We start from the raw sequence: 26859 nt of genomic DNA, 5'->3' as shown, positions 1-26859 counted from the left end.
AATGTTACCATGTGATTTTAACACAGGTTTCTTTTTTTGCAGCTTCATGGTGGGTGCTGAACAATAACTAGATGTGGGTGCTTTGGGATGCCAGAGTTAGTCAGGGGCCTGTAGTCATAGTTGTAGTTTTCTGTCAGAAACGATTAGGCTCTTGGAACTGCACCTGATGTTTACTGTGAAACATGGTGGACACATCGGACATGTCTCATCTTTTGTTTCCTTGAGATCACTTGTACCACTAGATGTTACATTCAGATAAAGGCTCTGCTCAAGCAGGGGTGTTTTGAGGAATGACCTTTTGTTATCAGTTGAAGATCTGAAATTCTCATCATATGGTCTGATATAGTACACATTGTGTTGGATGTATATGTAACAGTACTTGTTGAAACCATTTGTGGCGGTGCTTTTGAGATAAACTACCTAAATATCATCTGCCCACCATAACATGGATTTGTACTTTGTAGCAAACCATACAAGTTACTGTGTACAGTTAGTATAGTCATAGTCTTCAGTCTTTTAAGTTTGTAGATGAATTTTATCATAAATAAAAAAATATTTTATTGTCAACTTCTTCATGTTGAGTGACTGAATACTTGATGGTTTTGACCTCCTTAAACATGGGCTCAATGGAAATGAGTATAATGAGCCAATAAGGTTGAAATGGTCATGAATAGGTGCACTAATTATCTGAACACCATTGCAATAAGCTGTCAGTCAGAAGTGTGTTTCTCGGTTGTGATGAGATAACGGAAAAGGAGTGCTTTGATGAGTTCTGCTGGAGGGAACCTGAGACATCAGGCCATTCCCAGGTAGTTCTATTCAAGGTGAGGATGGCCATAGACAGACATAATATTAACTGTTATAACAATATCCTGTGAAAATAATCCAGTAACAACAATAATATGTTTTTTTGTGTATTGCCTTCTCTGAACCTATTCTACTATACAAGTACATTAGCACAGACATTCACAAGATCCATTGTGATTAGGAATGATCAGATATAATACTGTACTTTATATTGTATACCTCCAGGTAATAACTGTTGACCCAAACCAATGGGCATGTACTTACAACATATTGTCAACACATCGGATATATGCATTGTAAATTGCATCACAGTATAAATACTCTTCTTTAAATTATACACATTCATTGCATTGTATTGCATAATATCACTATGGAATATGCCAGTAGCTTACCATTTAACCACCCTATGTTTCAGTCATGTATTTTTTAGCAGTCTCTGCTAAGCTCCACACTGTATGTTCTTTGTCTGTAAGGTAAACACAGTTTCAGAGCTCCTCCTGTACTTTAACCTGTGTTCATGTAATCTGTGGTGTTCCCACCTCCCCAGTTTGGTTTAGATGTTGATGCTGTGCCTTAATTTGTGCATCACGCTCCTGGTAATCTTCGTAAGAATTTTATTTATCCCTTGAGCTGGTTCTGCTGGAAATTAATTTTGTTTCAAACATTAACTTGGACAAACACAGAACTCTTTTAGTTGTGAGGACTTCATAAATCAGCAAAATCCTCATTTGATGGTTGTCGTGGGAGATGATTAAGAAAATTGTTCATTAATTGTGACAGTGGAGCCATGGCAGTTGAGGGAGAGGAAAAGGTATTTACACATTACTGCCATCTAATGGACTTCTCAAATCTAATATCCATTGTTTTTGGATTTGGTCTTTACCTTCAACAAGAAAAACTACCTTACAATTTGATGTTTTGCTCATGTGAATGGTAAATTATAATTAAATTTGGTATCTTAAAAATAATAAGCTTAATTTATATAGAATGCCACTGAACAATTTGTCCTAGGCATACTAGCCTAGCGGCATATTTCCCATGTTAGCTAACTATACTGCCACATATGCATAAAGGGAGTCCAGGAGGTGCCTTACAGAAGTATGGCGTGTTCCAATGAGGTTTTCTTGTAACTTAGATTTTTTTTCAGTTTGCATATGTTTTTCTGATTTATCTATAAGTTCATGTTTTGTGCACTTCAGGTCCAACGCACGTTGTGGCATGGGTCATGTTGGTGCTATAAAAATAGGGAGTGAAAACAGCAACAGCTAGCACAATAGACACATTAGATGTATAATTCATTATTTTTTTCATTCAGCTTTCTTATGATCTGGTCAGGCTGAATAGACACAGCTGACGTGTGCTTAGCTATAGGACAGTAGTGAACACAGCTGTCTAACTGTTGCATACTGTTGCTGAACTGATGAGACCTATGTGACATTATCTTTTTCAAACAGTGGCCATCTTTATTACACCATAGAAAATTCCTAGAAAAAGATGGGGAAATTGTTAATATAGTCATCTTTAACAAACTTATACAATACAGTTACCTGAGAAAACGCTTCATGTTTTCAGAAGTGGATAAGATTACCTTAACAAACATGTGCGTGGACTAATGCTCCAGATTGATAAGAAAGTTAGGCAACTCAAAACCAGTCAATTTATAACTAGGCAAATTTATATTTCTTGCTGTAGTGGTGTTTTCGTACCACGTAAAAGACACTTACGTAAGTTGTTTTGTCTAAAAGTGGCTATTAAATGATAAAATTGTAATTATATTTCTAAAATGACAATATTAATGAATATGTTGGAGAACACTGACAATCTGCAGCACAACAGGAGGCCTGATAGCACTGTACTGAACCTGGCGAGAGCTGCTTCACATGTGCAGCTATTGAGGAATGGAAAACTACAGTATTTGCGCAGAAGAACCAATGGCAGCTGCTGTCACTGATGAAGAGGCAACAGTACCAGCCAGAGATGTCGACAGTGGAAGAAATGGAGAGAGGTCTGATCTGTGGATTCCCAAAAGACCAAATCGGCATACGAGTTTGAAAAGAGGGAGTTCTGAGAAACCTAGAGACTGAAGAAACTGTGGCTGCTGAAGAGACGAGGACTACAAAGGAACAAACGGCCGCAGTGAACTATGAGCAGGGTGTAGCTGAAGATGAAAAGGAGGCAGCTATAATGGATAAAGAACAAGCACTTACAATGGACAAATTGAAAGTGGCTGTAATGGACACAGTGGAAGCAACGGTTATAGATGAAGAGGAGGCAGCCTTAATGGAGAAAGAATAATCTGTGAGGGACGGAGCCGAAGCAGCAGTAATTGAGAAAGGGGAAGTGCCTGTAATACATAACCCAAGAGCCACTTTAATGAATGAACAGGGGGAAAGATACAAGATGGCGGCTACATCCATCTCCTATAAGTGAGAAGCAGGCCAGTGTGTGGACATTACTGCTGTTAAGGCGCAATGCGACTCAGACGCTGAAGTACCAAAAGGTGCAAGGCGATGATCGCTGATAGCATTTTGGAAAAGGATTTGCAGATGCCTGAGGTGCTGGGGAAAGAGAATTGGGGGATTCTGTCTGTCCCTCAGCAGGAGATCAATGAGAGGCAATCTGCTGTTCCCCATTTTAAAACAATAAGACATGGTCCTCCAGTTACATATTTGTGCTTGTTGAAATGGTCATCAGTACACAAGAATAGAATATATACAAGTAGCTGGAAACTTTATTGAAATCTGTTAAAGATATAATTTATGAAGGATTCTGTAGTTGTTTTTTTTCCCACCCCCACGGAATCTTTACTTTTGGTACGCCAATACTGCAACATACATCTGTTGCAAGATGGTTTTAATTCTGATTCGTGTCTGAGGATACAACACATTCATTTTTGGATTTTTGGATGTGCAGTTGGTTACTGTAGGTCCAGAATAGCAAAATAAGCATTTACATTTCAGTCTTCAAAATGATTTCAGAATGCTAAATCATTTAACCTGATAGCTGTAGCTGGGTATGTTCATTTGAACTGGTGCTACATATGAATTGCTATTTACTTACACTCTGAAAGCTGGCTTTGTATCATTGTTGATTGGCAACCTTGCTGAGGTTGGCCTGAAGCCACACCACTCTGCTGTCATTTCTTGGCTGCAGACTAGATCTTTGTGTTGGTCTAGGCTTGGTTAATGCCTAGTCTGAACCATCAAAGCACCAACAATTATCCTCAAAGCAGCACATGTTCTTAAAGGTGGTTCACTGAATCTGTATGACAGTCTTAGTGCCAAAAATATGTTATCGGGTGATGTTGACAGTGTGCCCAGCATCAGTAGAATATATAGTCACAGGCAGGGGTGTAGCACAAAATACTGGGCCCTATACACGAGCAGTCTCTGTGGGCCCCCTTCCTCTCTTGATCCATGTCTCTCGCGCATCATTCCAGGCTTTTCGAGGGCCCTCCCCCCCATTCGGGCCCTGGGTAGTCAGTCCCACTTTTCCCCCCACTACGACGCCCCTGGTCACAGGCAAGGTATTACAGATGTTCAGCTTGGTCGCTAACATCCCATCTAGATTTGCTATATAATTCAGTATTAGATCAACAGTGCCACCAAAAGGACAAAAGTTTGTATTGCACCATGCTTTATTTTTTCCTGGTGTTTTAATTCCCACAGTTCCTAGTTACATAAATATAATTATTAAAATAAGCAACTGTATATCCACCCATTTAAGATGTGGTCTTAAAATTTTTTGAAAATAAGATGTAGCCACTCACTCGAAAACTCAAGAGCAAAATGGGAAAAATGCTTTGTTCATTTGGACATACTTTTGAAATTATTCTTTTGCACAAAATGTCTTTGTCTTTTAAATAATGAGAATTAAAAGTTCTAAAAGGTTATGAACAAAACTACAAACTGAAAAAGCTGTCTACATTAGGTCATCGCAAAAATGCAGCTGGTGACCACAAGCCACCAGTTATGATTCAGATCTGAGCTCTATGGTAGTGGCTCTGCTCTGCATGACCTGTATTGTAAATAATCACTGGCTCATGGGTGAGGGGGTTGGAGTGCATGTGCTTCAGCTGCAGCACTCTTGGTGTGGATGTGTGTGGCCCAGCTCAAGAGGCACAGCTAGAAATCCCAATAAGAACGCTAGCATAGTTTTTTGACTTCCTCTGGAGATTCACAGCTCTACAAAATTTCCATCCTATTTTTCACTCAGTTTTTAAAAATGAAAGGCTTCTGCCTGAATATTGTGGTTGCAGTGTAACATTTTAAAGTGTTCTCAGTTAAAAGGCATATTTTATAGCTCTGATATGAAATTAAACCCAGTGTATGTGTGGAAAAACACCTTACATTAATTAGCCCAACAAAACACTTCCAATGATATAGTTTCAACCATAGCAAAATGTTCAGTGTCATGTCAATCAGATAGTTAATTTATCAGTTTATGAGTCCAATAGGGATAATATCTATTACATCTCATCCCTATTGTTAGATATAGTGATAAGTTAGATATACTCAGGTGATTCACCACTGAGATTCTGCACAGCATGTGCATGTACAGAAAGCATATTTATTTCTAGCAACAACAAAATATGCCATGTTCAAATAATACACAGAAAGTACACAATTGACGTTTTTCAGAGAATAATAACAATGAAAAAGCATACAAGATTGCAATAAATGTTTTACGGTTTTATTGATAAATTATCCTTAAAAAGATCCAAGCCGTATTCGAACTCAAGCTACCATTTCAGCTCGCTGAATTCATTCTGTACAAAGGGTTTCTGTTTCCTCACATTCAGAACGAGATTAGCTGTGCCCATTTTCTCAACAGAATGCTCAACTATGGTAATGCTATCAAAGTTAGCCAATCCAGGCAACAGGCTGTAAGCAGGAAGGATTTACGCACAAGCCACAACAGAGTGTGAAGCTGAATGCTTGGCCTGCTGAGGCTGACTGGACAAAAGAGCGCAGTGAAAATGGAAAGCATGCATGAGTCTGTCGTTACATTTCGCTTTCAATCGGCTAATGAGAAGGCCATTTAAGAGAAAATATACAGTGCATAAGGAAAGTGACAAACAAAATGTTTATTGCTCAAACTGAATGCAAGCGTAACTTCAAAACACCAGAACAGCCAAATTTTTTTTGAAAGGCATTTTGTCAACACATACTTACACGGCAACTTTGTTGATAATGGCACAGACGGATTTAACAACGATTTATTTCAAATGTAAATTTGTTCAGTATATGAAAAAAAAAAAAAAACATAAATAGACGTTGTGTACAGGCAGGATTCTGACACATGAAATACGGCATCCCAGCTGTCAATGGCTGGATAATCTAGCAGCAACACAACAGAATAATTGCATAAAAATGTAGTGCAATGGGCAGTATTTCTTAAAAGGTAACCTCATTTGGTCTAGTTGGTAGCAAGTTCAGTAATTAAACATGTACAGTGCCCAACCAGTGGTGGCCAACATTGGTCCTGAATAGCCCAAATATCCAATAAGGTGTTCAGATACATCACATTTATTAAGACCAAGCAACTTCATTAAAATACGTGTAACTTTTCCTTGTAGGTCCAATCAGACATTCGAAAGAATAAAATAAATAAAATGAATCATTTGCGATAACACAGGTGGCCGATTGCAGGATTTGAGGGGTGAACTCCATATTACCTGGACTAGATCTGGGTTCTCGAGGACAAGGGATGGCTGGCCGGGAACTGGCTGCGTCCAAACGAAACAAACAGTAGACGGGCTCTTTATTCAGCGGGCACAGGCCTACGCAAAGCTGTTCTCTGGATAGCTCACTTTAATGGCTCCCCAGTAGCACGCCCGCACCAGGCATATCAGGCCCAGCAGGTACGCCAAAGCCCAGGACACGTACGTGGCATGATAGCGGCTAGCGAAGTCCTGGGTCCCCACCTGGAGGGAAGCAACAGAGCGCCAATCAAAAGGGTGCCTTTGAAGTTATGCGTAGTTGCTATAACAATGAAATACTCATACAGAACCGTGTCTTGAAAGTTATAACAAGAACACAAAGCAATATGTTCAAAACTTAAAAAACTAGAAAAATTAAAATAAGCCAACCAAGCATGTACCCTCCCACAATACTACTGCTACTACTAGCAACAACAACAATAACAACAAAAATAATAATATTAATAATAATGATACTACTACTACTACTAATAGTCTAATAATAATAAAGATGGCCGTTCAGCACGTGGGGGTGATGTGTGACAGGACTGCCGGGGGGCGTGTACTCACAGTCAGCCCGACCCCGATGAAGATGCAGATCATTCCCACGGTGATGTAGGCGCAGCAGCGCCTTCGCGGGAGAGCGCTGCCCACGGAGGATCTGGGGAAAAGGGCGGCAGCGAGGTCAGGCCACAACCGACACTACTCAACACACGGTCAGCCAAACGACATATACACACGGTCAGGCCGAACGACACTACTCACACACGGTCAGCCAGAACCGCTACTCAACACGGTCAGGCAGAACGACACTATCAAACCGGTCAGGCCAAACCGACACACTCACACACAGTCGGCCACGCCCGACATTCAACACCGGTCAGCAGAACCGACACTACTCAACACACGGTCAGGCCAGAACCGACACTACTCAACACACGGTCAGGCCAGAACCGACACTACTCAACACACAGTCAGGGCCACAACCGACACTACTCAACACAAAGTCAGGCCAGAACTGACACTACTCAACACACAGTCAGGGCCACGCCCGATACTACTCAACACATAGTAAGGCCAGAACTGACACTACTCAACACACGGTCAGGCCAGAACGGACACTACTCAACACACGGTCAGGCCAGAACGGACACTACTCAACACACAGTCAGGGCCACGCCCGACACTACTCAACACACAGTCAGGGCCACGCCCAACACTACTCAACACACGGTCAGGCCACGCTCGACACTACTCAACACACGGTCAGGCCACGCTCGACACTACTCAACACACATCCAGGCCACAACCGACACTACTCAACACACGGTCAGGCCACAACCGACACTACTCAACACACGGTCAGGCCACAACCGACACTACTCAACACACAGCCAGGCCACGCCCAGCACTACTCAACACACGGTCAAGCCACGCCCAGCACTACTCAACACACGGTCAGGCCACGCCCACCACTACTCAACACACGGTCAGGCCATGCCCGACACTACTCAACACACGTCCAGGCCTACAACGACATACTCAACACACGTACACCTTCAACAACGGTCAGGCCACACCCACCACTACTCAACACACAGTCAGGGCCATGCCTGACACTAATCAACACATGGCCGTCTGCTGGGAAAGAGTCCCTGACCGTGCCATCCGAGCTCATTCCACGCAGCAGATACTGCCAACGGCTGTGTAAGAGAAGCCTGTGTATTATCCTCCAGAGCCGCAGAACTAACAATGCAGTCCCAAGTTGTGCGTTTTTCTCGCATAGATTAAAGTAAAAAAGGTTTTTCTTTACGTAAAGCAGATAATTACAATTTACAGTACTTTATAGTCGTTAAGAGTAATATCTGTCTGTGCCACAGGCATTTCATCACTTCAAGCAATCAAAGGCCAATCACTCATAGTGGTTTATAATCTGATATCATAACAAAGATTATATTGCCTTATAATTGCTGTGTAGCTCATTATCCAAAATGTTTATTATGAATAATGCCTGAGGGCATTTATAATGTATTACATGTGTGGGCTTCATAGAAAGTGGGTTTTTAATAGCTTTAGATTTCTCTGTTCCAATAATGAACACGCATCTGAATATTAATGAGTATCAGTTACTTTGAATATCATCTCGAAAGGGGAAAGTATTCATGGGAGGCTAGCAAAGAAAACTATTCCATGATTTAAAACTTTGAATGTTTTAAAGGATTACTGATACAGAACTGTAAAAATAGAGAATGGAGATAACAGGACAGCATTTGGCAGCAAGCCAATATTCACATCCAATTAGACATTGATTTTATTATACCCATTTAGATTTTTTGTGCTTTTTGTGGCTATGACCCAGCCAGGCATGAAGCACAATGGCTGAGAGCCAGAAAACTTGCTCAGTCATAAGCCACTTAGGATAAATGGTGTACATACTGCGGAAACAATTTGGAAGTTACAGTAGAGTATTACTACTAAAAACTGGTCTTCCCATATCAAACTCGATTTCAATAATATTTTTTTTCAAATGAGGAACAAACATTTAAAATGGTTAAAGTGGACCATGGCTTCGATGGTGTGTTCAATGTTCATTACAGTGATAGGTCCTGCAGTGCTGATGAAATCTAAGCTGTGTGATTACTGAGTAGCCTGGAAACTTCCGTGGGGCATTATTGTACATAGTGTTGTGCAGGGAGGGAGGGAAAGAAGTGATGGCTGACTGCATACTCCTCAGAGGAGAACACTGCAGTGTCCACAGTTCTAAAATGGGGAATAAACTGGTAAAAAGATTTTTTGAGAAACTAAGTGTTTTTTGTCCATGATCATGCTTAACGCTTGTGAAAATGCTATACAGAAAACTGTACTTGCTAATCAGGCAGTTTTCAATGGTGTCAAACTTCTTTTACCTTCTCATTTTTCCTGTGTCCCAATAGCAGTATTGCCAATTTTGTCAGTAGATTTAGAAACAGTTTCCTGCAGTGTCCTGATAATTAACTGTTTTTTTATCTTTACAAAGTAGTAAAAGAAACTACTGTGGCATTTATCATATGTATGCATCATCCCAGATTGTTCCAAAATGGAAATAACTATGAAAATAAGTTCAATTTCCCATGGGATAACTCCTAGCATTAGTCCTGAGAGCTGCTGTCTAAAAGAAAGAAAAATCATGGGTTAAAAATTAGTTAGAAAAAAAAGGAAGCAAAATCCAACTTTTACCAACTACTCCTATCCCCTACAAACATCACCAGGAGTTCACAGACAGGCTAGCTTTCAAGCATGCTTTGAATTAATGCGGCAAGATGACAATGGCTTTGTGTAAGAGCCCTTATTAAAAAGCCATAGTTCATTGGACAATTAGTCAAGCAATGAAGACAATTTGATAGCATCAAACGCATAGCGGTCTTACAGTGCCTAGTGTGGATCACATGACCTGCCCGGCTCCCGGTGACATCTCATTAGGCCTCACAGTTACTACCCATGCGTTTCTCATGTGACCGGATTGGGAAACGTGCTTTTGAGCTTGTAGCAAATCAGCTGGCTTAAGACAACCTAATCTCACTCATTGCAGTTACTGGGGCTATTCCCTATTTACCCCAATGACATACTTCTCCTTTTCACTAGGGAGGCTGAGTCTGAGCCATGCAGTCAGAACTTAAAAACAGTTACGCACATTAGGATAATCACTGTTATAGTCCACAAAGCAAGAGTATACGGGTTAGATGGAAAAAAAAACTGAACCAACAGCTTCTTTAAAAAAAAAAAAAAAACAGCATTAGAAGCTCCAACTACAGAACAGGTCTGTCTGGTTCTGAACAGAACTGAAAAGGAAAACAAGTCCTGTAGCAGTTTGACTTCCATAACTTTTGCTGCATGCGCAGAGTCTCTGTTACATCAGAGAGTGATTTATTCCCGGTCTCCTGCAGTGGGGCAGTGTCTGTTTCCCTGGCTGTGCCCTGACTGTCCACATATCAGGGGAAGGTCCCAGTACTTGCGTCACTGAAGCTTTCTTACGAATCCTCCTCACTGCTCTGACCACACTGGCTGCCCAATTGTTTGTTTTTTTTCCCAGCACCAGGATTATCTATTTAAAACTACAGCTTGCCTCTGGTCATAATGCCTGTCACACGCTCCTGTTAACCACTATGGCCTAGAGAGGTTTACAAATCAGACGATGACACAAAATCTATGCATCATTAATGGGGTGGCCAACAAAACCTCTGAAGCATCCAGAATCTTCTGTGAAGCAAGTCTGGTGTAAGTGCACCTCTCAGAACTTACAGCAGCAACACAAACTTACATTTTTTTGCAGTGTGGGCACTTGGCCAGTGTGTTAAACCGCAGTTCCATCCACTGTGAACACAAACAGAGGGACATTTTACTTTCAGTTCACTGACGTTCAGACTGAAATACAGTAACAACACACGCCTGCTCTTTTGATGGGACGCACTGAAGACAGGTCAATGCGTTCCCTCTCTGAATGAAAGGGTTTCAGGAGAGGGAACCCAAAAATCTAGAGCAAAGCTTAGTGATCACAGAGTCCTGGGGCTCCATAAACCCTGCTTTGCACCACGGGCTCTGCTAAGTCCCTGGAAGGAAGAAAATCTTGAATGAATCACACTTGTTTTGGGAGGGCAGGGGTGATGGAGAGGCTTTCCTTCAGTGTTAAACAAGGAAAACAAATTTACTCCTTAGAGTTACATATCTCTCTGTTCTACTATAATACAGTGGAAAAGGCCTGTATTATTTGGGGAGGGGGCATTATAATGATTTGAAAGGAGTTACAGAGTTGCAGCTTCAACACTCATTCTGCATTGAGTTTAGTATTCAAGTAAAGTTAATTTCAGTTTCTGAGGTAGTGTTATGCTGGTGTTAATTCTATCAGTCACTAAAAGTGCAAGGCTCAGGGACAAGATGCCGAGCTTGTGGACCTTGAATACAGCTGAGACTCCATCAAGAGGAAGGCCAGACACAGGCTGGGGTGGCAAGGCGTCTTCGCCGCCCTAGATGCCAGAGGCATAACGGGCAGACGGTAAACATGAAAGCTACGTCTACTGCCAACACAACTATTCTGCATGACATAGACATACATGTAAAAAAAAAAGCTACCATTACACCATTACATGTACACGCAAGTGACTAAAAAAAGACTCAGCAAGCCTACTGTACATATTTTACGTGGCGTGCAGTGCATGGCTGCGTGGAGATGGGCGCTGTAATGGGTACATACGAGGAATGTGTTGCCGCAGTGCCCACACACCACACGCATACCCTCGGGCTGGACGGGCAGGGCCGGCTGACTGGGCTGTTCCTCAGGAATGACCATCACTGGGCTCAGGTTGATGATGCGTCTGCTGTGGGAGGAGACATGATGGCATGATGATGTCACAATGGGTGCCAGTTAATTTAGAAAAACATAGCACAAAAAAAAAAAACATTGTTGGGCATTGCAGCTGGAGGACATTGAAATGCTTTGATAAAATTCTCTCAATTCATCACTCAATGATTTTATAGAATGTAGTCTGCCAAAGCTAACTTTTGTATCCCCAAATAAACAACAGATTCGGTGTCACTATGCATTATGTCAACAGCCTCATTGAGCTTTTCCCCTGTCAGTTAGTATTTGCAGAATAATGTGATTAGAAATTGTTCAGAAAATATGAAAAGAAACCACTCATCCCTTTTTCTGTATAGTCAAAACACAGATGCCACATCCTTTTATCTTCACTCTTTCACTCCAGAGCACAAAATCCCCCATACTGGGTACTATACATGCCTTAACATGCTCAAGGAGACCCGTCTTATGATCCCACCACAACTGCCATATCATTGGACATGCAGTCTCGACATCTAAAAGGGCAGATGCCATCACCCCAGTATTTTACACTTACCAGTTGGGCCTTGGGCATCCTATCCTCCGAGACGTGTCTTTGCAGATTAAAAGGCAGTTGCACGGACAGCGCACATACTTCTTACCGGCCGGCGGGTTTTTGATAGGCTGAGAGAGAAGGGAACGGTACGCCATTAAGATAGCAGGCTTGTCAGCTAGGATTTATTTTGCCTCCTTAATGCAGGTGTGCCTAGTCTGATCATAAACGGATAGCACCCTACACTTATATTCGTGGGCTGGTTTGAAATACTGCTGTGTGCCCTGACTCAGGATTAGCATTATGGGCACTTCAGCACTTGGGAGATCTATGGCTTGGCAGATTCTTGGAGCATCAAAAGCTGCTAAGAGGACCTCTGACTAGCAGAACACCCCTTCATAACCATACCTTGGCAGGCCTAGAGTTTTAGGGTAATGGATTTACATAGCCTCCCGTACTGAAGAAGGACCACACTGCAATATTTCCCAGTGTTTGATGGGCCATAGCTCATCCAGGTCCACACTGACATAGACAGTGCTGTCTACCCCTTACACTGCTTACTGCCCTGCTCGTTATACCCCCACCAGTCAATGGGCAAGAGCCTCATAAGCCGCGTTTCCACCGCAGGAACTATACCCCGGAACTAGGAACCTTTTGAGGAACTCAGTGCGTTTCCACCGCAGGAACTAGGGTCTAAATTTAGTTCTGGGGGCTTTGTTTTACCCCCAAAACGTTCCTGCTCGGGGGGTAGTACTTTCCGAAAGTACAGGAACCTTTTGGGTGGAGCTTGCAGCGCTGAACATTTCTGATTGGTCGAGTACTCGTAGCATTTGTGTTGTATTTATTTTCCGCCATTACCCGCCATGTTTGAAAATATGCAGCGGCAAACCAATTTATTTTCATAATAACTTCAAATCAAACTTGTATGTTATGCGGCGCAGTAGCCTACTTTTGGTTATAGCCTGTCAACGTCTTGGAATTATAACGTGTGCTCTTCTGTTCTTTTCTTGCTTTAGTATTCGTTTTATAAAATGCTAAGCATTCGTGCTGGGACAGCATATTACGTAGGCTACCAAAACATTGAAACGGATTAATTCGGTTGCTGAATATTTTCTTCCAGATTTTCTTTGTTAGCCCGTTGTAATTGACTCAAAACGTTTGATACAGTTATGTGAGGTATGCGGTAGTTCTGCATAATTAACATTGGTGATACAGTACAAGCAAACTGGAAATCACCTTCCGCACTTTTTATCCGGGTAAAATAACAGGTTAATTCTAGTAATCTTCCCTTTAGCTTTTTCAGACTGCCGTAATTTTACTCAATTTTACTGCCATTTTTCAATTCCACGAAAAGACCAGGAAGACTATGGACTCATTTATGGTGCATGGTTCGCATCTGGAGGGCACACTTCGCTGCTCGGCTAGCAGTAACTTCGAAGGAAAGCAAACGGTGGCTGTACCACTACTAATTTACATTTTCACGCAAGTCCGAGTTTTCGTTCTATTCTTGTCATTTTGCGATTAGCCTATATGGAATTGACGACGAGAAAGTAATAAAACAGCAAATTGTTTACAACGTGTGCATGTTTTCTGCTGTTAATGAATGTGTTTGAGAGGATATATGAAAATCAATAAATACAAAAGTAACCATATATAGTCATTGTTGGTAACCCGTTGTATATAAGTGGAATAAACCCCTCCGGGCTGTCCCGGTTATTAGAAAATAATGTAGGCTACTTCGGTGGTAGTATGGGGTTACAGAAGAAATCATATGACAGATGGACTGACGACAACGTCAGTGGGCTAATTTGCCTAATCTTCGCGGTACTTTAGATCCCGGTGGAAACGCAGACAACCATTGGCTGAAGGAACCTTTTAGTTCCTGGTAAAGTAGTTCCTGGGACTGAAAGTTCCGGGTAATTTTGGTGGAAACGCGGCTATAGAGGCCACAAGTCACAAAAACACTGATGGCCGACATGGGTCATGCTTGCTTTTTGTGCATTTAAGACGGTTCTCGTGACACAAGATGGGGGTGTGCTCAACAGCTGAATCATGCCACCAAGCTGACAGCACCACAGACAGCCCTCTGCAAAATGAACTGCTCCAGCTGGTTAAAACGGACTTGAATGTGACAAGCCTTTGGACAGCACTGTGAGGTCAGTGATAGGGAGAGGTTTGATGGGTCACTGACAGAAAGAACTGCTAAAAATAGTGAAGATAATGAACTGAGACAGAAAGGACAGCCTTGCAGGAGCCTGTATAGCAGCAAAGCTCAGTGAACAGCTTGACAGTTAAGAGCAACCTCAGGCCATTTGTATACAAGTCACTATTCATTTTTATTTTCAAAGCTAACCAGAAACTACCATGAAAACTATATATTTATTACTCTAAAATGCTGGGAAATGCGAGTTAATGTGCAGAAAAGACTCAATTTCCCCTCAGGAAAACCAGCTGTCCAGTGACTTCTGTCAAGAAAAAAAAAAGATATGAAATGAAGGCCAAAATGGTGGCTTTCCACTCTGAAGACATGGGAGTGACCCAGTGCGCTGGGGAGATGAGGGGGCGGCGGCCTCACCGTGGCCTCGTTGCAGACGGTGCATTTGACCACATGCTGGTGGAGCTTGCCGTCCAAGTTGATGAGAGACTGGCACACGCGGCAGTTTATCACAGGCACTCCCCCGGCGTCCGGACTGGCGATGGCCGTGTACGGAGGAGGTAGCTCAGCTGCGCAGAGAAAAGCACCAATCAAAGCGCAGCACATTAGAAGCAACCGAGAGACCTGTAAAGATGTAAATAAAAATATGCAGTAACAAGCATAAAAAGGGGGCAGTAGGGAAGGGTAAGCAAATTGGACTCCCTGCAATTTACAAGACTATAATTGACTTATACTGATTTGCAGTTAAAGCAAAACTCATTCAGAAACACGTACTGTGGCTCCACAGATGATTACGGCTCTTATGCTTTCATAATATACTTTTATGCCTTTGGACAACTGTCCAATCATGATATCATTTCTCTCTCTCTCTCCAAAAACTGCAACCGCAGCATTTGAAAAGTGCACAACCTCTACCCCCCACGTTGCCACTTCCTTCTTTCTCTTAAGAATGACGTCTACAGTAAATAGAAGTCAGCAGTGATTAAGTGACTAAGAAAGGGAAATATTTTAATGCTGATGAGAAAAACGGTGACAGTAGCGTGACCTTACAAGCTGCTGAGCAACATCACATGCACAGACTCAGTACCCAATGCTGGACCTCATCCCCCATCATGCACAACTGCATTTGTAGGCTATTCAAACATTCAACGATATATGCTGGGTTCAATGTGCTGGTGTAGATGTGCTTTTGTTCACTTAATACAATTTGATTTGATCTTTTTCCCCACGGCGCACAGGCAGGACTGTCGCCGTGGGCTATGCGTGGCAAATTGTAGTCACTCACTCACTCATGGGCGACCTGAGAGGGTCGTTTTGTAGGACACATGCGTAGGTGGTGCTTCGTTTAGTAGGACGCATGCGCAGGTGGTACGGCACGAGATGTTTAAGCACAGCTTTATCGCTGAACGTTACTTTCGCTAACCCTAACATGTTAGCGTTTCACCTACTTTAGTTAACCTAGTTAGCGTGTACAGATGCTATCCTGCACGCACGAGTAGGAGCTAAGGACACACAGTTACAACCACTGATACAGATGTATGGACACACGGAGGACAACAAATAATGTTACAAAGGTGAGGACATGCCATAGCTAGCTAGCTATATAGTTAGTACAGCTGCGCCATGGGTCTGGACGGTTTTGTGCTTATTCAGTTCAGTTTTGCAATATCATTAGAAGCAATCACTTCTTGTCATTTGTATACACTTACACAACACATGGCTACTGAATGCCATGAATGATATTAAATATAAAGCTCAACAACTGAAGGTTGGTTGGACTTTAGACTGAAACCAGGCCAGTGAGAATAGACATGAATACAATGTCTACTTAGCCATAGCTGGCAATCACATGAACTCAAATGAGATTCAGTCTCCTATATAATACCATTCCTTTGTTCAGGTGATACATGTGTATATTTTTTTTATCTCCAGATGAGGAATGCAAAGTTAAGCACAATGGTCTTTGTGGTTAGATTGAATCAGGGTCTTGATCACTCTTGCATTTGAGCACTGGAGCCAGCCTCAGGAGCTTACAGTAGGTACAAAACAGTAATAACATGGGTCACAATGGGTGAGTGACCGTGATGGCAGGTAAGCCTTTTCAACCTAGTGGTGACAGATGGAGCTGTAATCTGTTGTGATACAGTGCATCGTCAGTGGCTTTCCAGGAAGGAAGAGGCCAAAGGCTTACAGTACATCCCATTGTGCCACAGCATGTCACACTAAAACACTATGAAGTGAAACTATGGCCCACTTTCAATGCTACTGTGTTATCCACTATTCTTGAGAAATTAACTACCTGCAAAATATTAAAAACTGTAACTTGTAGCAGCTGCCAAAATTAAGCTGCTACATGAGAGGTTCATTTGCCATTTTGTAACCATGTGCAAGGCCAGTATCCTGCATTGATCACATAAATATCTGGTGTATAAATGGATAATATCTACATGTGAACTATGTAAAATGTCCTGTCCAGATAAAATCAAATCTGGGCGTGCCATACATTTTACACGCTCAAAAAAATGAATTGCTGGATTTATTTAAAATTACGGAGCGTTTGCATACAATATTGTTAAGTATACGTGACTTCAACTGATTAATACTTGTACAAATAGGCTACTTAATCAGTTGAAGTATACATATACTTAGTAAGTAGGCACAAAAGGCCCATTTATAATGCAGTTAACAGGAAGGGTGTTACACCTCAGGCTGCACAGGCTGACATTTACATTTGCTTCATACCCGCCACGCCAATCGGATATCGGTCTCTCCTGATGTACCACCGAAATGCTGGCGTGCTCTGGTTTCCTCAACATTGCACAGAGGTGACTGAAAGAGGAGAGGCCTTCGGAAACAACAGACCTACAGTCTGGAGGCGGCTTCACTTGATACCGCTGTTCTGCCATTAGAGGGTCTCCTGGGATTTGGTGTTCAGCCTACCGAGTGAGAGACTGGCTTGCTGGGTAAGCACAGACAGAGGCAGCATTTCATTGATGACGCTGACAATAACACTGATTATTAATACTGGATTTTCTTTCATTCTTCACTGTCTTATTTATTTGCTTTTCAGCACCCACAATCAGGTGCATTCTGGGATATGAATATTCACAATTGAAAATGATTCGCAATGATTCCCTTCTTCCAGCTCAGATGTAAAGATTCTCAAATTAATTTTGCATAATAACTGGGGTATGTGAAGGGAAAAGGGTAGGCTACATTGATTGAATATTAATTTCTACTTGTGGATGAAAGCTTGAATGATAATTTTTGCCAAATACTACTGTGAGGAGGTATTTTCACTGGCTTTAAATGTTGATTGTGAGAGTGGCATTTGTCAATTGTGCCAATATAGTAATAGAAAAAACAACAGACAAGAAAACACTTCAAGGGCTATTCAGTTAATTGGGAAGCTGAAGACAATTGTCAAAATGTAGGCCTGAGTTGAATACACTTTTCAAAGCAGCAGTATGCTGGGTTGCATTCCTTTCTGGGATGATTTTCAAATGCAATGCCCTGCACCTGTGCAGTCCTATGGATGGGTGTATGTTCTTCTTCTGCAACTGCATTAAGCCATCACAGCTGTTGCAGTAAATGGATACAGGGGTCTTAATTTCACTGGCCATTGCTCAGGGTGCTCGAGTCAAAACAACGATGTCTTTGTGGCCCACTATTCGCCCTTGGAGAGTGACAGTGGTTAAGAAGATAACATGGGGAGCTGGGCTATGGGGGAAAGGCTCGCTCTTTGCCATTGCAAAAGCTGCAGTCCATACAGAACACTGACTGTGCTTCTTTGCTTGCGTACAGCCCCTCTGAATCCTAAAACTCTGACTGTAAATCCCCACCAATATTTCTGCAGGTTTAAACATCCAAATCACCAGCTTATTGTTTGGGTTCAGAAAGTGTCTATGCGCGCGTGCAGACCTCAGCATTAACACAGGGAAATCTGTGACACAGAGAGCCGATTGTTTCTGAATCAGTAACCGGGGAAACCGAAAGGCAAGACATTTTGGCTGTAGAAGCAGCAACAGTGACGGCAGTGTTAAAATACAGACGGCTTTTTTTTTACTGCAACAGTCTACTACTATTGTGAGCCTTAATTCAAGACGCTGAACCTGCCAACCATGTGACTCTGCCAAATTGTGACGCAATTCACGTGCTTCCGACGTTCTTGAAATATCGCGGTTCCGTTTCTTGCTACAACTCATGACGACCACTTTGGTTTCCTTTCGCAAAGGTCAAGCCAAGGACAATGTAAAATGCTTCTGCAAAACATCACAGAAATGAGGAAAAGACTGCATATCAATCAACGGTCTCTACTCGTTACACATCATGCAATTATTATTTTTAATCTGACAAGAGGACTGATATTTCTGGAGCTCCCCAAAAACATAATGTCCAGTATTGTACAAAAAAGTACAGAAAAAATGTTAAAAAGACTCAAATCAATTCTGAAACACTGAAACTGAGGCACTCATAACACTATTTTTACATAGATAATACTACATGCTGTATATGCTTCAGAAATCCTATCAAATGTTTGTGAGAATGTATGGTTGTTCAGTGTTTATAGCCGTTGTCGGTGCTAAAATTACAATGAGCTCATTAGGTTGTGGAAGCCATGTTGCTTTAAACAGTGGCTTTCATCACAGGTCCAGACATCACGTACATCCATATTTTGGGCCAATTAATGCAGTTAATTAACGGTAACAAATTGACTTTCCCTTCAGAATGTTTTCTTGAAAGAGTTGCGCAAGATTTCTATATAACCAGCTCCTCGTTGAGCAGAGGATTTGGGGAAATGGGCAGAAATTCAGACAGAACAGACATTCTTGCACAGAACACTGCACACAGCCATCTGTAATTGTGTAGCACTGCCCTGCTCATTTCTCACATCCCAGTTGAACAGCCATATACAGTGTGTATGCTTGGGTGAGCTGAACAATGAGAAAAAGACATAGATACCTCTGCATCTCCTATGTATGGCCATTCAACTGCCATATAAATTAATTTCTTATTTTCCCACACTAAAACCTAACCTGATTTCAGATTTTTTAGGATCTGGAAATGCACATGTTGTCTTTGTAGGAAAAAGTTCAAAGTGAAAGTATAAGTTACTAACAAACCATACAGGCACCACACACGAGGAAGCACACAAGAACTTTAAATGGCACACAGTTACTAGTGGCAACAACAAAACACACACACAAAAAAATATGTAGTGTCTCAGCGTTAAAAGGACTTTTTCTGGGCCGTCTGGGTAGTGTAGAGGTAAAAGCACTCGTTAACATTGTTCGCGGGTGGGAAGCCGGTGAGGGTATGAGTCCTGATCGTTGCATTAGCGACTTCTATTGGTTGGTCGGGGTGCCTGTTCAGCAGGGAGGGGATCTGGGGGAGATAGCGTTAACCTCCGCACGCGTTAGACTCTCCCAGTGAATCTCCTCGCTGTCAGGTGAAAAGAAGCGGCTGGCGACTCCACAAGTATCGAAGGAGGCATGTGGTAGTCTACACCCTCCCCAGACCAACAGAAGGATAGCGCATCAACCAGGACCGTGATACACATGGGAAATTGGTATAACGACTAAATTGGGGAGAAAAATGGAAAAAAAGGACTCTTTCTAGTCATCCTCCTGATTGCATCTTCTCTAAATCTATTATCTGCTGATTTGAGTGTATCACTGAAGGTAAAAACTACTTTGACTCAATAATACAGTGATAGGATCCCACTGAGACCCATAAAGACTGTGGCTTCCTTAGATGATGGAGAGGATGTATTTGCTTGAAAGGACACAGAATGCCAGATCATTACAGGAACCATTTCCCCCAAACTGTGGCATCCGTCTGTTTTCAAACTCACTGCTCCAGCCACAAATGAGAAGCTGAAAAGCCCTAATAGCGTCCGTCACGCCCACAGCCATTTTGGTTATTACCTTTACTAATTAGATTTTTTTTCATTCTGAGGATATACCTGAAATGATATACCTGGGAACTACTATAAGACAACTAAGAATTTGCAGATAAGCCATTCACCGAGGATGAGTACTGTGTCAGTCAGTATTCCTTTTCAGAAAGCAAACCTCTATTGCAATAGGCAAACTAGAGCTGATCTTGAAATACACATATTGCTGATTGAGTCAGTTTGTGAAATAAAGCTCTATTTTCACAACACTTTTCTCTGTATGGTGCTGATCTGGTCTGGATAAGGTCTAAGATAAAGGCTCAGTAATCTCAACAGGTCAAAATGCAGAATAGTGGCTGTTAGTTCCATGTCTGCGTCAGACATGACCCAAGAAACTCGGTAAATATTTTGCTCATGTTTACTGCGCCGAGTTTCGCTGAGTTTAGCTGAGTTACAGCGTCCCACTGGATGCTCCTCACTGACAAACCCTGGACAAATTAAGGGCGCTGGGCCAGTTTATTCTTAGGCCTCCTGTGGCCCTGATCCACGGGCCTGTCAGAGCGGTTTAAAGTTTCATGGCGCTCTCCAGAGCGCAGTGGCCACACATCCTAGAACTGTACTCCCAGTTCACAGAACTCTGCAGCCCAACTCAGCAGATTTGTGCTGTGGTCACTGCTCACAGCTAATCCCCTTCATACACAAAGAATCTAAGACTTGTAATCAGATATTCCAAAAGGAAAAGAACCAGTAATAATCTAAGGCTCAACAAACTATTCCAAAATGATGTTTAATATACATACTGCTACAGTGCCTCAGATTCTTTGAATGGTAGCAAAACAAACCGACAGATGTCCCTTACAATATAGACTTAATTGTGATACAAATATAACAGTGAAATGACTGATGGATTACCCACAAAAGACATAACTTCTATCTGTCAAAAGTAACATTTCTAAAGGCCTTAGTTTGTCAGTAAATCTGCTTTCCCCATAAATCTAGTTTTCCTATTGCCGTAAAGCAAACTGCATGACATGAGAGTCTCCACGATTGAACACAATGGTCCTGTATTTGTTTCCAACTAGGATGGGTTGTTTAGCTCAAACCCTGCTGGTCATGTGGATGACCTTGAGCTCAACATCCACTGTCTGTGCCAAGGCTTGAGGGCTTGCCCATCTCATTCTTTTTCATTAAAGCACTTCAATGAGATGATCTCTCAGAAAATAAACTCAGATTGTGGTTGAGTGAGCATGCTCCTGTGTGGTAAGGAATTGATACAATACATTCCCACCAGCACAGCGTATGACACCTCGCGGTTCTCCTCCAAAACATGCCATGTTAGTCAGCTGCTTCTTTTCACAAAGCAGCCACAAGCCATGCACATGCAGAGCTGGGGCAGAGGAGACCAAATCATACCTGTGCGCAGAGAGGAAGCCATGGGCACCCAGATGGCCAACAGGGGTCGCTCAAGCAATGAGCACAACTATCCTGATGACTGTATCCCTCCAAAATATCCTTTGGGTGACACAAAAGCCAATTGTGTGCCGCCTCTGCTAGGCTGCCGACCACAGTCTCTGCTGGCATGAGCCAGATTTGATCTGAGATAGCGGTGCTCACTCCTATGCCACAAGTGGTGCTTTTATGGAATGAGCTACCCAGCTACCCCCACCCAATAAAATATGATAATATTTTGGAGGTATAACATTGATAACCCACAGCATTGTAAAGTAGGATTTTCTGCAGGGTGTACATCACAGTAACTTTCCCTTTGCTTTTTACTTGTACTTAGAGATTCAATCTGGCCATCTTATGTGTAGGATCTGTAAGAAAGGGCTGCCAAAGGCATGCTGCTTGTGCTGAAGACTCTTGGGAGTGTCTCCAAGTTCTCATGCAGTAGCCATGTCGGATATTTATGTTCATGTGAAGGGGGTTGTCCATATCTATTTTCTTTTTATTGGGGGAGGGGGTTCCTTCTTTTAACACACTTTTGGAATCTCCTGTTGCAGTATGCTCCGCTGTGACCATTATGCCACCCACAGCCACACAGTGAGCACTGCACCTGAACCTCATGCACTTTTCCAAAACACACACATACAAGCCACATAGGACCTTTAGCATATGCAAAACCTTTTAGCACACGCAAAAATAATAACACAACCAATTATTGGTGCAAAACAAATACCATGACCAATCATTGGTCCATAGTATACATAGGTGCTAGATGATGAGAATCTAGAAGGCCCTTCAGCAGTAGCGACCTAAGGCATGCATGCCGATATAAGGCCACCTTATAAAAAGAGGAGACAACAGGACAACCACCACAGACCCTTCATCACAGTTGACTAGTAACAAAGCCCAAACACTATTGGTGTCGACGCTATAGGGCTCATTTGTTTAGGCTATCTGGTTAGTTCTGTCTGACAGATGAGAAACACTCTTCAGGAGGCATGTGTTAGTGACTACTTATTGTCAGCACAAGAGTTCACATACAGAACTACAGTGGCAACACTACAACATCCAGAACACTACTTCACTGCAAGAACAGGATGGCCAGGTTACAGTTTGCTAAGAAGTACCCAAAAGAGCCTGCGGAGTTCTGGAAAAAGGCCTTGTGGACAGATGACACCACGATTTACTTACATCAGAGTGAGAGCTAAGTGTGGAAGCCAAAAGGGCCTGCCCTGGATCCAAAGCACCTCCCCCCACCCCCCATCTGTGAAATACGGTGGTGGCGGTGTTATGGTTTTGGCATGTATGGTTGCCACAGGTACTGGTTTACTTGTATTCATTGATGAGACAACTGCTGATAGCAGCAGCAGTATGAATTCTGAAGTGTACAGAAGCATCTTATGTGCTCAAGTTCCACCAAATGCCTCCAAACTCATTAGACGGTGCTGCAACATGCAGCAGGACAATGATCCCAAACACACAGCTAAAGTAACCCATGAGATTTTCAAAGCCAAAAACTGGAAAATTCTTGACTGCCAAAGTCAGTCACCCGATCTGAATCCAAATGAACACGCGTGTCATATGCTGAAGAGAAAATGTAAGGCAACTCGCCCCTGAAACAAGCAGGAGCTGAAGACTGCTGCAGCTCAGGCCTGGCAGAGCATCGCCAGAGAAGATACTCAGCATCAGTCAATGTTTATGAGTCACAGACTTCAAGCAGTCATTGCATGACAAGGAAATGCAACAAAATACTAAACATGACTTGACTAGTATTTTCATGACATTAATGTGTACCAAATATTATTATTATGTCTTGAGGGGTGGGGGGAGCTTAGAATCTGTACTATAACCATATGTGAATTATTAATTGATTACAAATCTAAAATTGTGGAGTACAGAGTCAAACCAAGCAATACTAATGTCCCAAACATTTATGGATCTCACTGTATATACACTATCACCTATAGATACTTTAAAGACAGCTCGCCTGTTGGCTAAATAAAGACAGCACATTGTCCCATCCCATACTTGTCTGGCCATGATTAGACAGATACCGAACAACAAACATTCGCACATTTGAAAGTATTGCATTTTAAAATACAAATGGTGCACTGATAAATTGACAAACAACAACACGTTCAAGCCTACTACAGTTTATTTCAGACTTCTGAGGACAAAACAAAGCTCTTCACTTTCAGAAAAGTGCTTGCTTGCTTCGACAGATATGAGCTGAGATTACAGTCACCACTGAAATTCTAGGGGATGTCCAGGCTCATCAATTACAAAGTCAATTCAAATAAAATTGAATGGTGTACAATTCTTTCAGAATTTGATGTTTTTGTCTCTAACACATTTCACGGCATCAGCATACATTAAGCTATAAATTATTAATGAAATATTCTCATGTTAGCTATCTTAAAATGATAAAAGATCATACTTTTAAGCTAGCTAACTACGGAATTCAAACCTCCATATATTTATATAATAGTGCAAATGTTTTACATTTTCGAAATTTATACAATAGCATTATTATACATTAGTAGGCTACAATTTACTGTGTACTTTAGTAATTAAGTACTTGTTACAACCCATACTAAGACACCCCACCCTATAAAATTTTATAAGCTAGGTTATCACAACACATCTCGACTCAAGAAATTATACATCCATCGGGTCACATATGGCACACTATTTCTGGTAAAATAAATAAATAAAAGCAACGGCTGTTCATTTGAGCAGATTTTCAAAACCATTAAAAAAAAAAATTAAAAAAAAATTTGAGACCGTAGTGAAAACGAAATTGCTGCATTGGTAGAATTGTTCAGTACTGTGCAAGACCGAAGGCCTACGTTTACTGCCATTACTGTCCAAAGCTCCACCTTTTTCATTTACACTGGTCCAGTGATCCGTTGCAGATGCCCTTGTCCGTTCTATGAATTCACTTGCACCACAACACAAAACATTGCACAAGAAGATACGCCCAAAATGAATCAGCACGCTCAGTCTGTCATATCGCCGTCTTACGTATAAGCCTACCTCTTGGACTGGTGTCCTGCAGGTACGGTGGTGCCGTGGGTGTGACATTCCCAGAGTTTGGTGCTGACAACAGAGGGGATCGTTCATCCATGCCATCGGAGGCCATGTCTGCAGCGGTAACACCGGCGTTTGCAGCGGTTGGCAGCGACAGCAAAACAACAACAGCTCCGTCGGGTTCCCTCGGTCTGTTCTTTGGGAAAAGACCAGTGACTCGTGAGAAATGCTCCTCCGGCTTCGGAGAGGGCAGCCTTCTGGAGGCGGGGCTAAAAACGTAAACGGGGAGGGCAGAGCAAGGGAATGCAATACGAAAACACTGAGCGCAACAGTAACATTAAGCATTCGGCATAGCGGAACTTGGTGGTATTAAACGGAAGCATTTTGGTTGTTTCTGGCTTGGTTTTAACATTTGCTGCTGGATCATATCCATTTTTTGTTATGGGAGTCACTAGTGCCACAGATTCTATGACTTTCCATATATTTTGCCATTCCCTCTGTTTTTTGTGCTTTCTGTGATTTTTTTTGTTGCCAGTTCAGGATGGTAACTGTCAATCTTAAGGTAGCCTCTGGTGTTGTTACTATAGACCCATGTATTTTAACAATAGCCTATTGCCAAATGCTGGGAGAAACATAGCAAAACAATGCATATGCTACTATGCACATTCTGGAATGCACTGGGATCAAGATTCTTGTCCTTGTCAGTTGTTGCAATCAGATGATTGATGGCCCCTGTCAACAGTGTTGAAGCCCATCAGTCGAAGACTCAAACCTTGCAATGTCCAACATATTTAAAGATATAAAACCTGACACACGGTATCCATGTTTACTTTAATAATGCAATTTTACAATGCTTTATTTCTAACAACGTTTTGTTAAATTAAAGGCAAAAAGCTTGCTCTTTCATTCTGTGATGGACCAAATTAAGCAAGTAATTGCAAAACAGCCAGCAACTGCCAGTTTTTTTTTTTTTTTAAGCTTCAAGCGCTTGTTACTATTGCTACAGTGGGTCATGTTATCTCAGTTGTTTCCAGGTGCTGGGCATGATATCTATTAAGTCATTTAATAAATTGAATACATTTTATAAATTAATGTTCTGTGATTTCTTCCGCCTTTTTCAGGTTTCCAAGATTCAGACCAGGGGAACCTGGTTTTTAAATACACATGCTTTGTTTTACATGAGAGGTTTAATGTTATAATTTAATTTTCAAGTGTGAAGCACAATGTCACAACTCAGACTCTTAACTGGACACAGTCATTCCATACTGCATAATATAATTTAAACAATGGGCTGCACACAGTCATTGGCAGTGAGTTCAGTACTTCACTCACTAGATGCATATACTGCACTTTCTCAGACAACAACATGCACTCTATGCTATAGTTATTCAGAAAACTAAATGCAGATATAAGAAAGGAAGAGTTTTGATACAGTAGTTTCCCTTGAGGTTACTATAAAACATATTGGTGATCTAAAACCTCTCTTAACAATCAGTTTACTTTATATTGTGGGTTAATACTATTGAAGGTCAAATGTTGTTGTATTGCCTGCTAATCCTGTAGATGAGCTGTTGACTTGTCAGCCATAATGCCAAATTATGAAATGAACAAAAGGAAATATGACTCCCTTTGTTCCTTATGGGCATATTATGACATACTGCAAAAAAAAAAAAAAAAAAAAAAAAAAAAAAAAAACCAATCAATAGCTAGCTTTCTTTGCTGGCTAGGATGTCTCAAGTCTTGGGCTAAATGCTCTGTTGTTTACTGAAGGATGAGGTCCATGGCTCCCAAGGTCATGCCAAATCCTGCCCACATGTTTAACCTGTTAATAATAAAAACACATAATTAAAATGATGCTCACTAACGTTAGAAAACAGTGGGAAACCAGTTGCTCTTTGCTTATGAGGTCATTTTCTTTCTTTGTCTTTGGGACACCGTATTTTCACTGGGCGAGACAGGC

At 41.8% G+C, this 26859-nt stretch overlaps 2 protein-coding genes across 3 annotated transcripts in view; one reads left to right on the top strand and one right to left on the bottom strand.

The window, feature by feature from the left end:
• The window catches only part of necab1 (N-terminal EF-hand calcium binding protein 1), a 36146-nt gene extending 35579 nt beyond the window's left edge, over positions 1–567 (top strand). Inside the window, exon 13 of the mRNA XM_064348154.1 lies at positions 43–567. Within this exon, the coding sequence (XP_064204224.1) occupies positions 43–71 (29 nt within the window). The 3' untranslated portion in view covers positions 72–567. The remainder of the gene's footprint in view (positions 1–42) is intronic.
• A 4918-nt stretch (positions 568–5485) lies between these two features.
• pip4p2 (phosphatidylinositol-4,5-bisphosphate 4-phosphatase 2) lies at positions 5486–25175 on the bottom strand. 2 transcript variants are annotated; one of them, XM_064348141.1, is made up of 7 exons: positions 24906–25170; positions 14948–15096; positions 12397–12503; positions 11736–11859; positions 10806–10858; positions 7079–7169; positions 5486–6733 (listed from the first exon to the last, which is right to left on the bottom strand). In XM_064348141.1, exons 1-7 carry the CDS (start codon positions 25009–25011, stop codon positions 6590–6592), a joined length of 774 nt encoding a protein of 257 aa, XP_064204211.1. In that variant the 5' UTR covers positions 25012–25170; the 3' UTR covers positions 5486–6589. The 2 variants fall into 2 exon arrangements, with proteins under 2 accessions (XP_064204211.1, XP_064204212.1); XM_064348142.1 differs by lacking the exons at positions 5486–6733; positions 7079–7169; positions 10806–10858 and adding an exon at positions 10865–11508 and having other exon boundaries at positions 24906–25175.
• Positions 25176–26859: the final 1684 nt, after the last annotated feature.

Source organism: Anguilla rostrata, chromosome 8, assembly GCF_018555375.3.
Source record: "Anguilla rostrata isolate EN2019 chromosome 8, ASM1855537v3, whole genome shotgun sequence".
Taxonomy (NCBI): domain Eukaryota; kingdom Metazoa; phylum Chordata; class Actinopteri; order Anguilliformes; family Anguillidae; genus Anguilla; species Anguilla rostrata.
Note: the sequence above shows the minus strand (reverse complement) of the source record. Positions and strands in the feature narration are given on the sequence as shown.

What these genes read in the sequence shown, in the direction of transcription:
- pip4p2 (XM_064348141.1), bottom strand. Translation starts at nt 25,011, where the DNA reads ATGGCCTCCGATGGCATGGATGAACGATCCCCTCTGTTGTCAGCACCA. An exon ending in GGATGCCCAAGGCCCAACTG is followed by an intron (nt 11,860 to 12,396) that starts GTAAGTGTAAAA and finishes CTCCTCCCACAG; the next exon opens with CAGACGCATCATCAACCTGA. An exon ending in TGCCCACACTGCAAAAAAAT is followed by an intron (nt 7,170 to 10,805) that starts GTAAGTTTGTGT and finishes CCTTTTCCCCAG; the next exon opens with ATCCTCCGTGGGCAGCGCTC.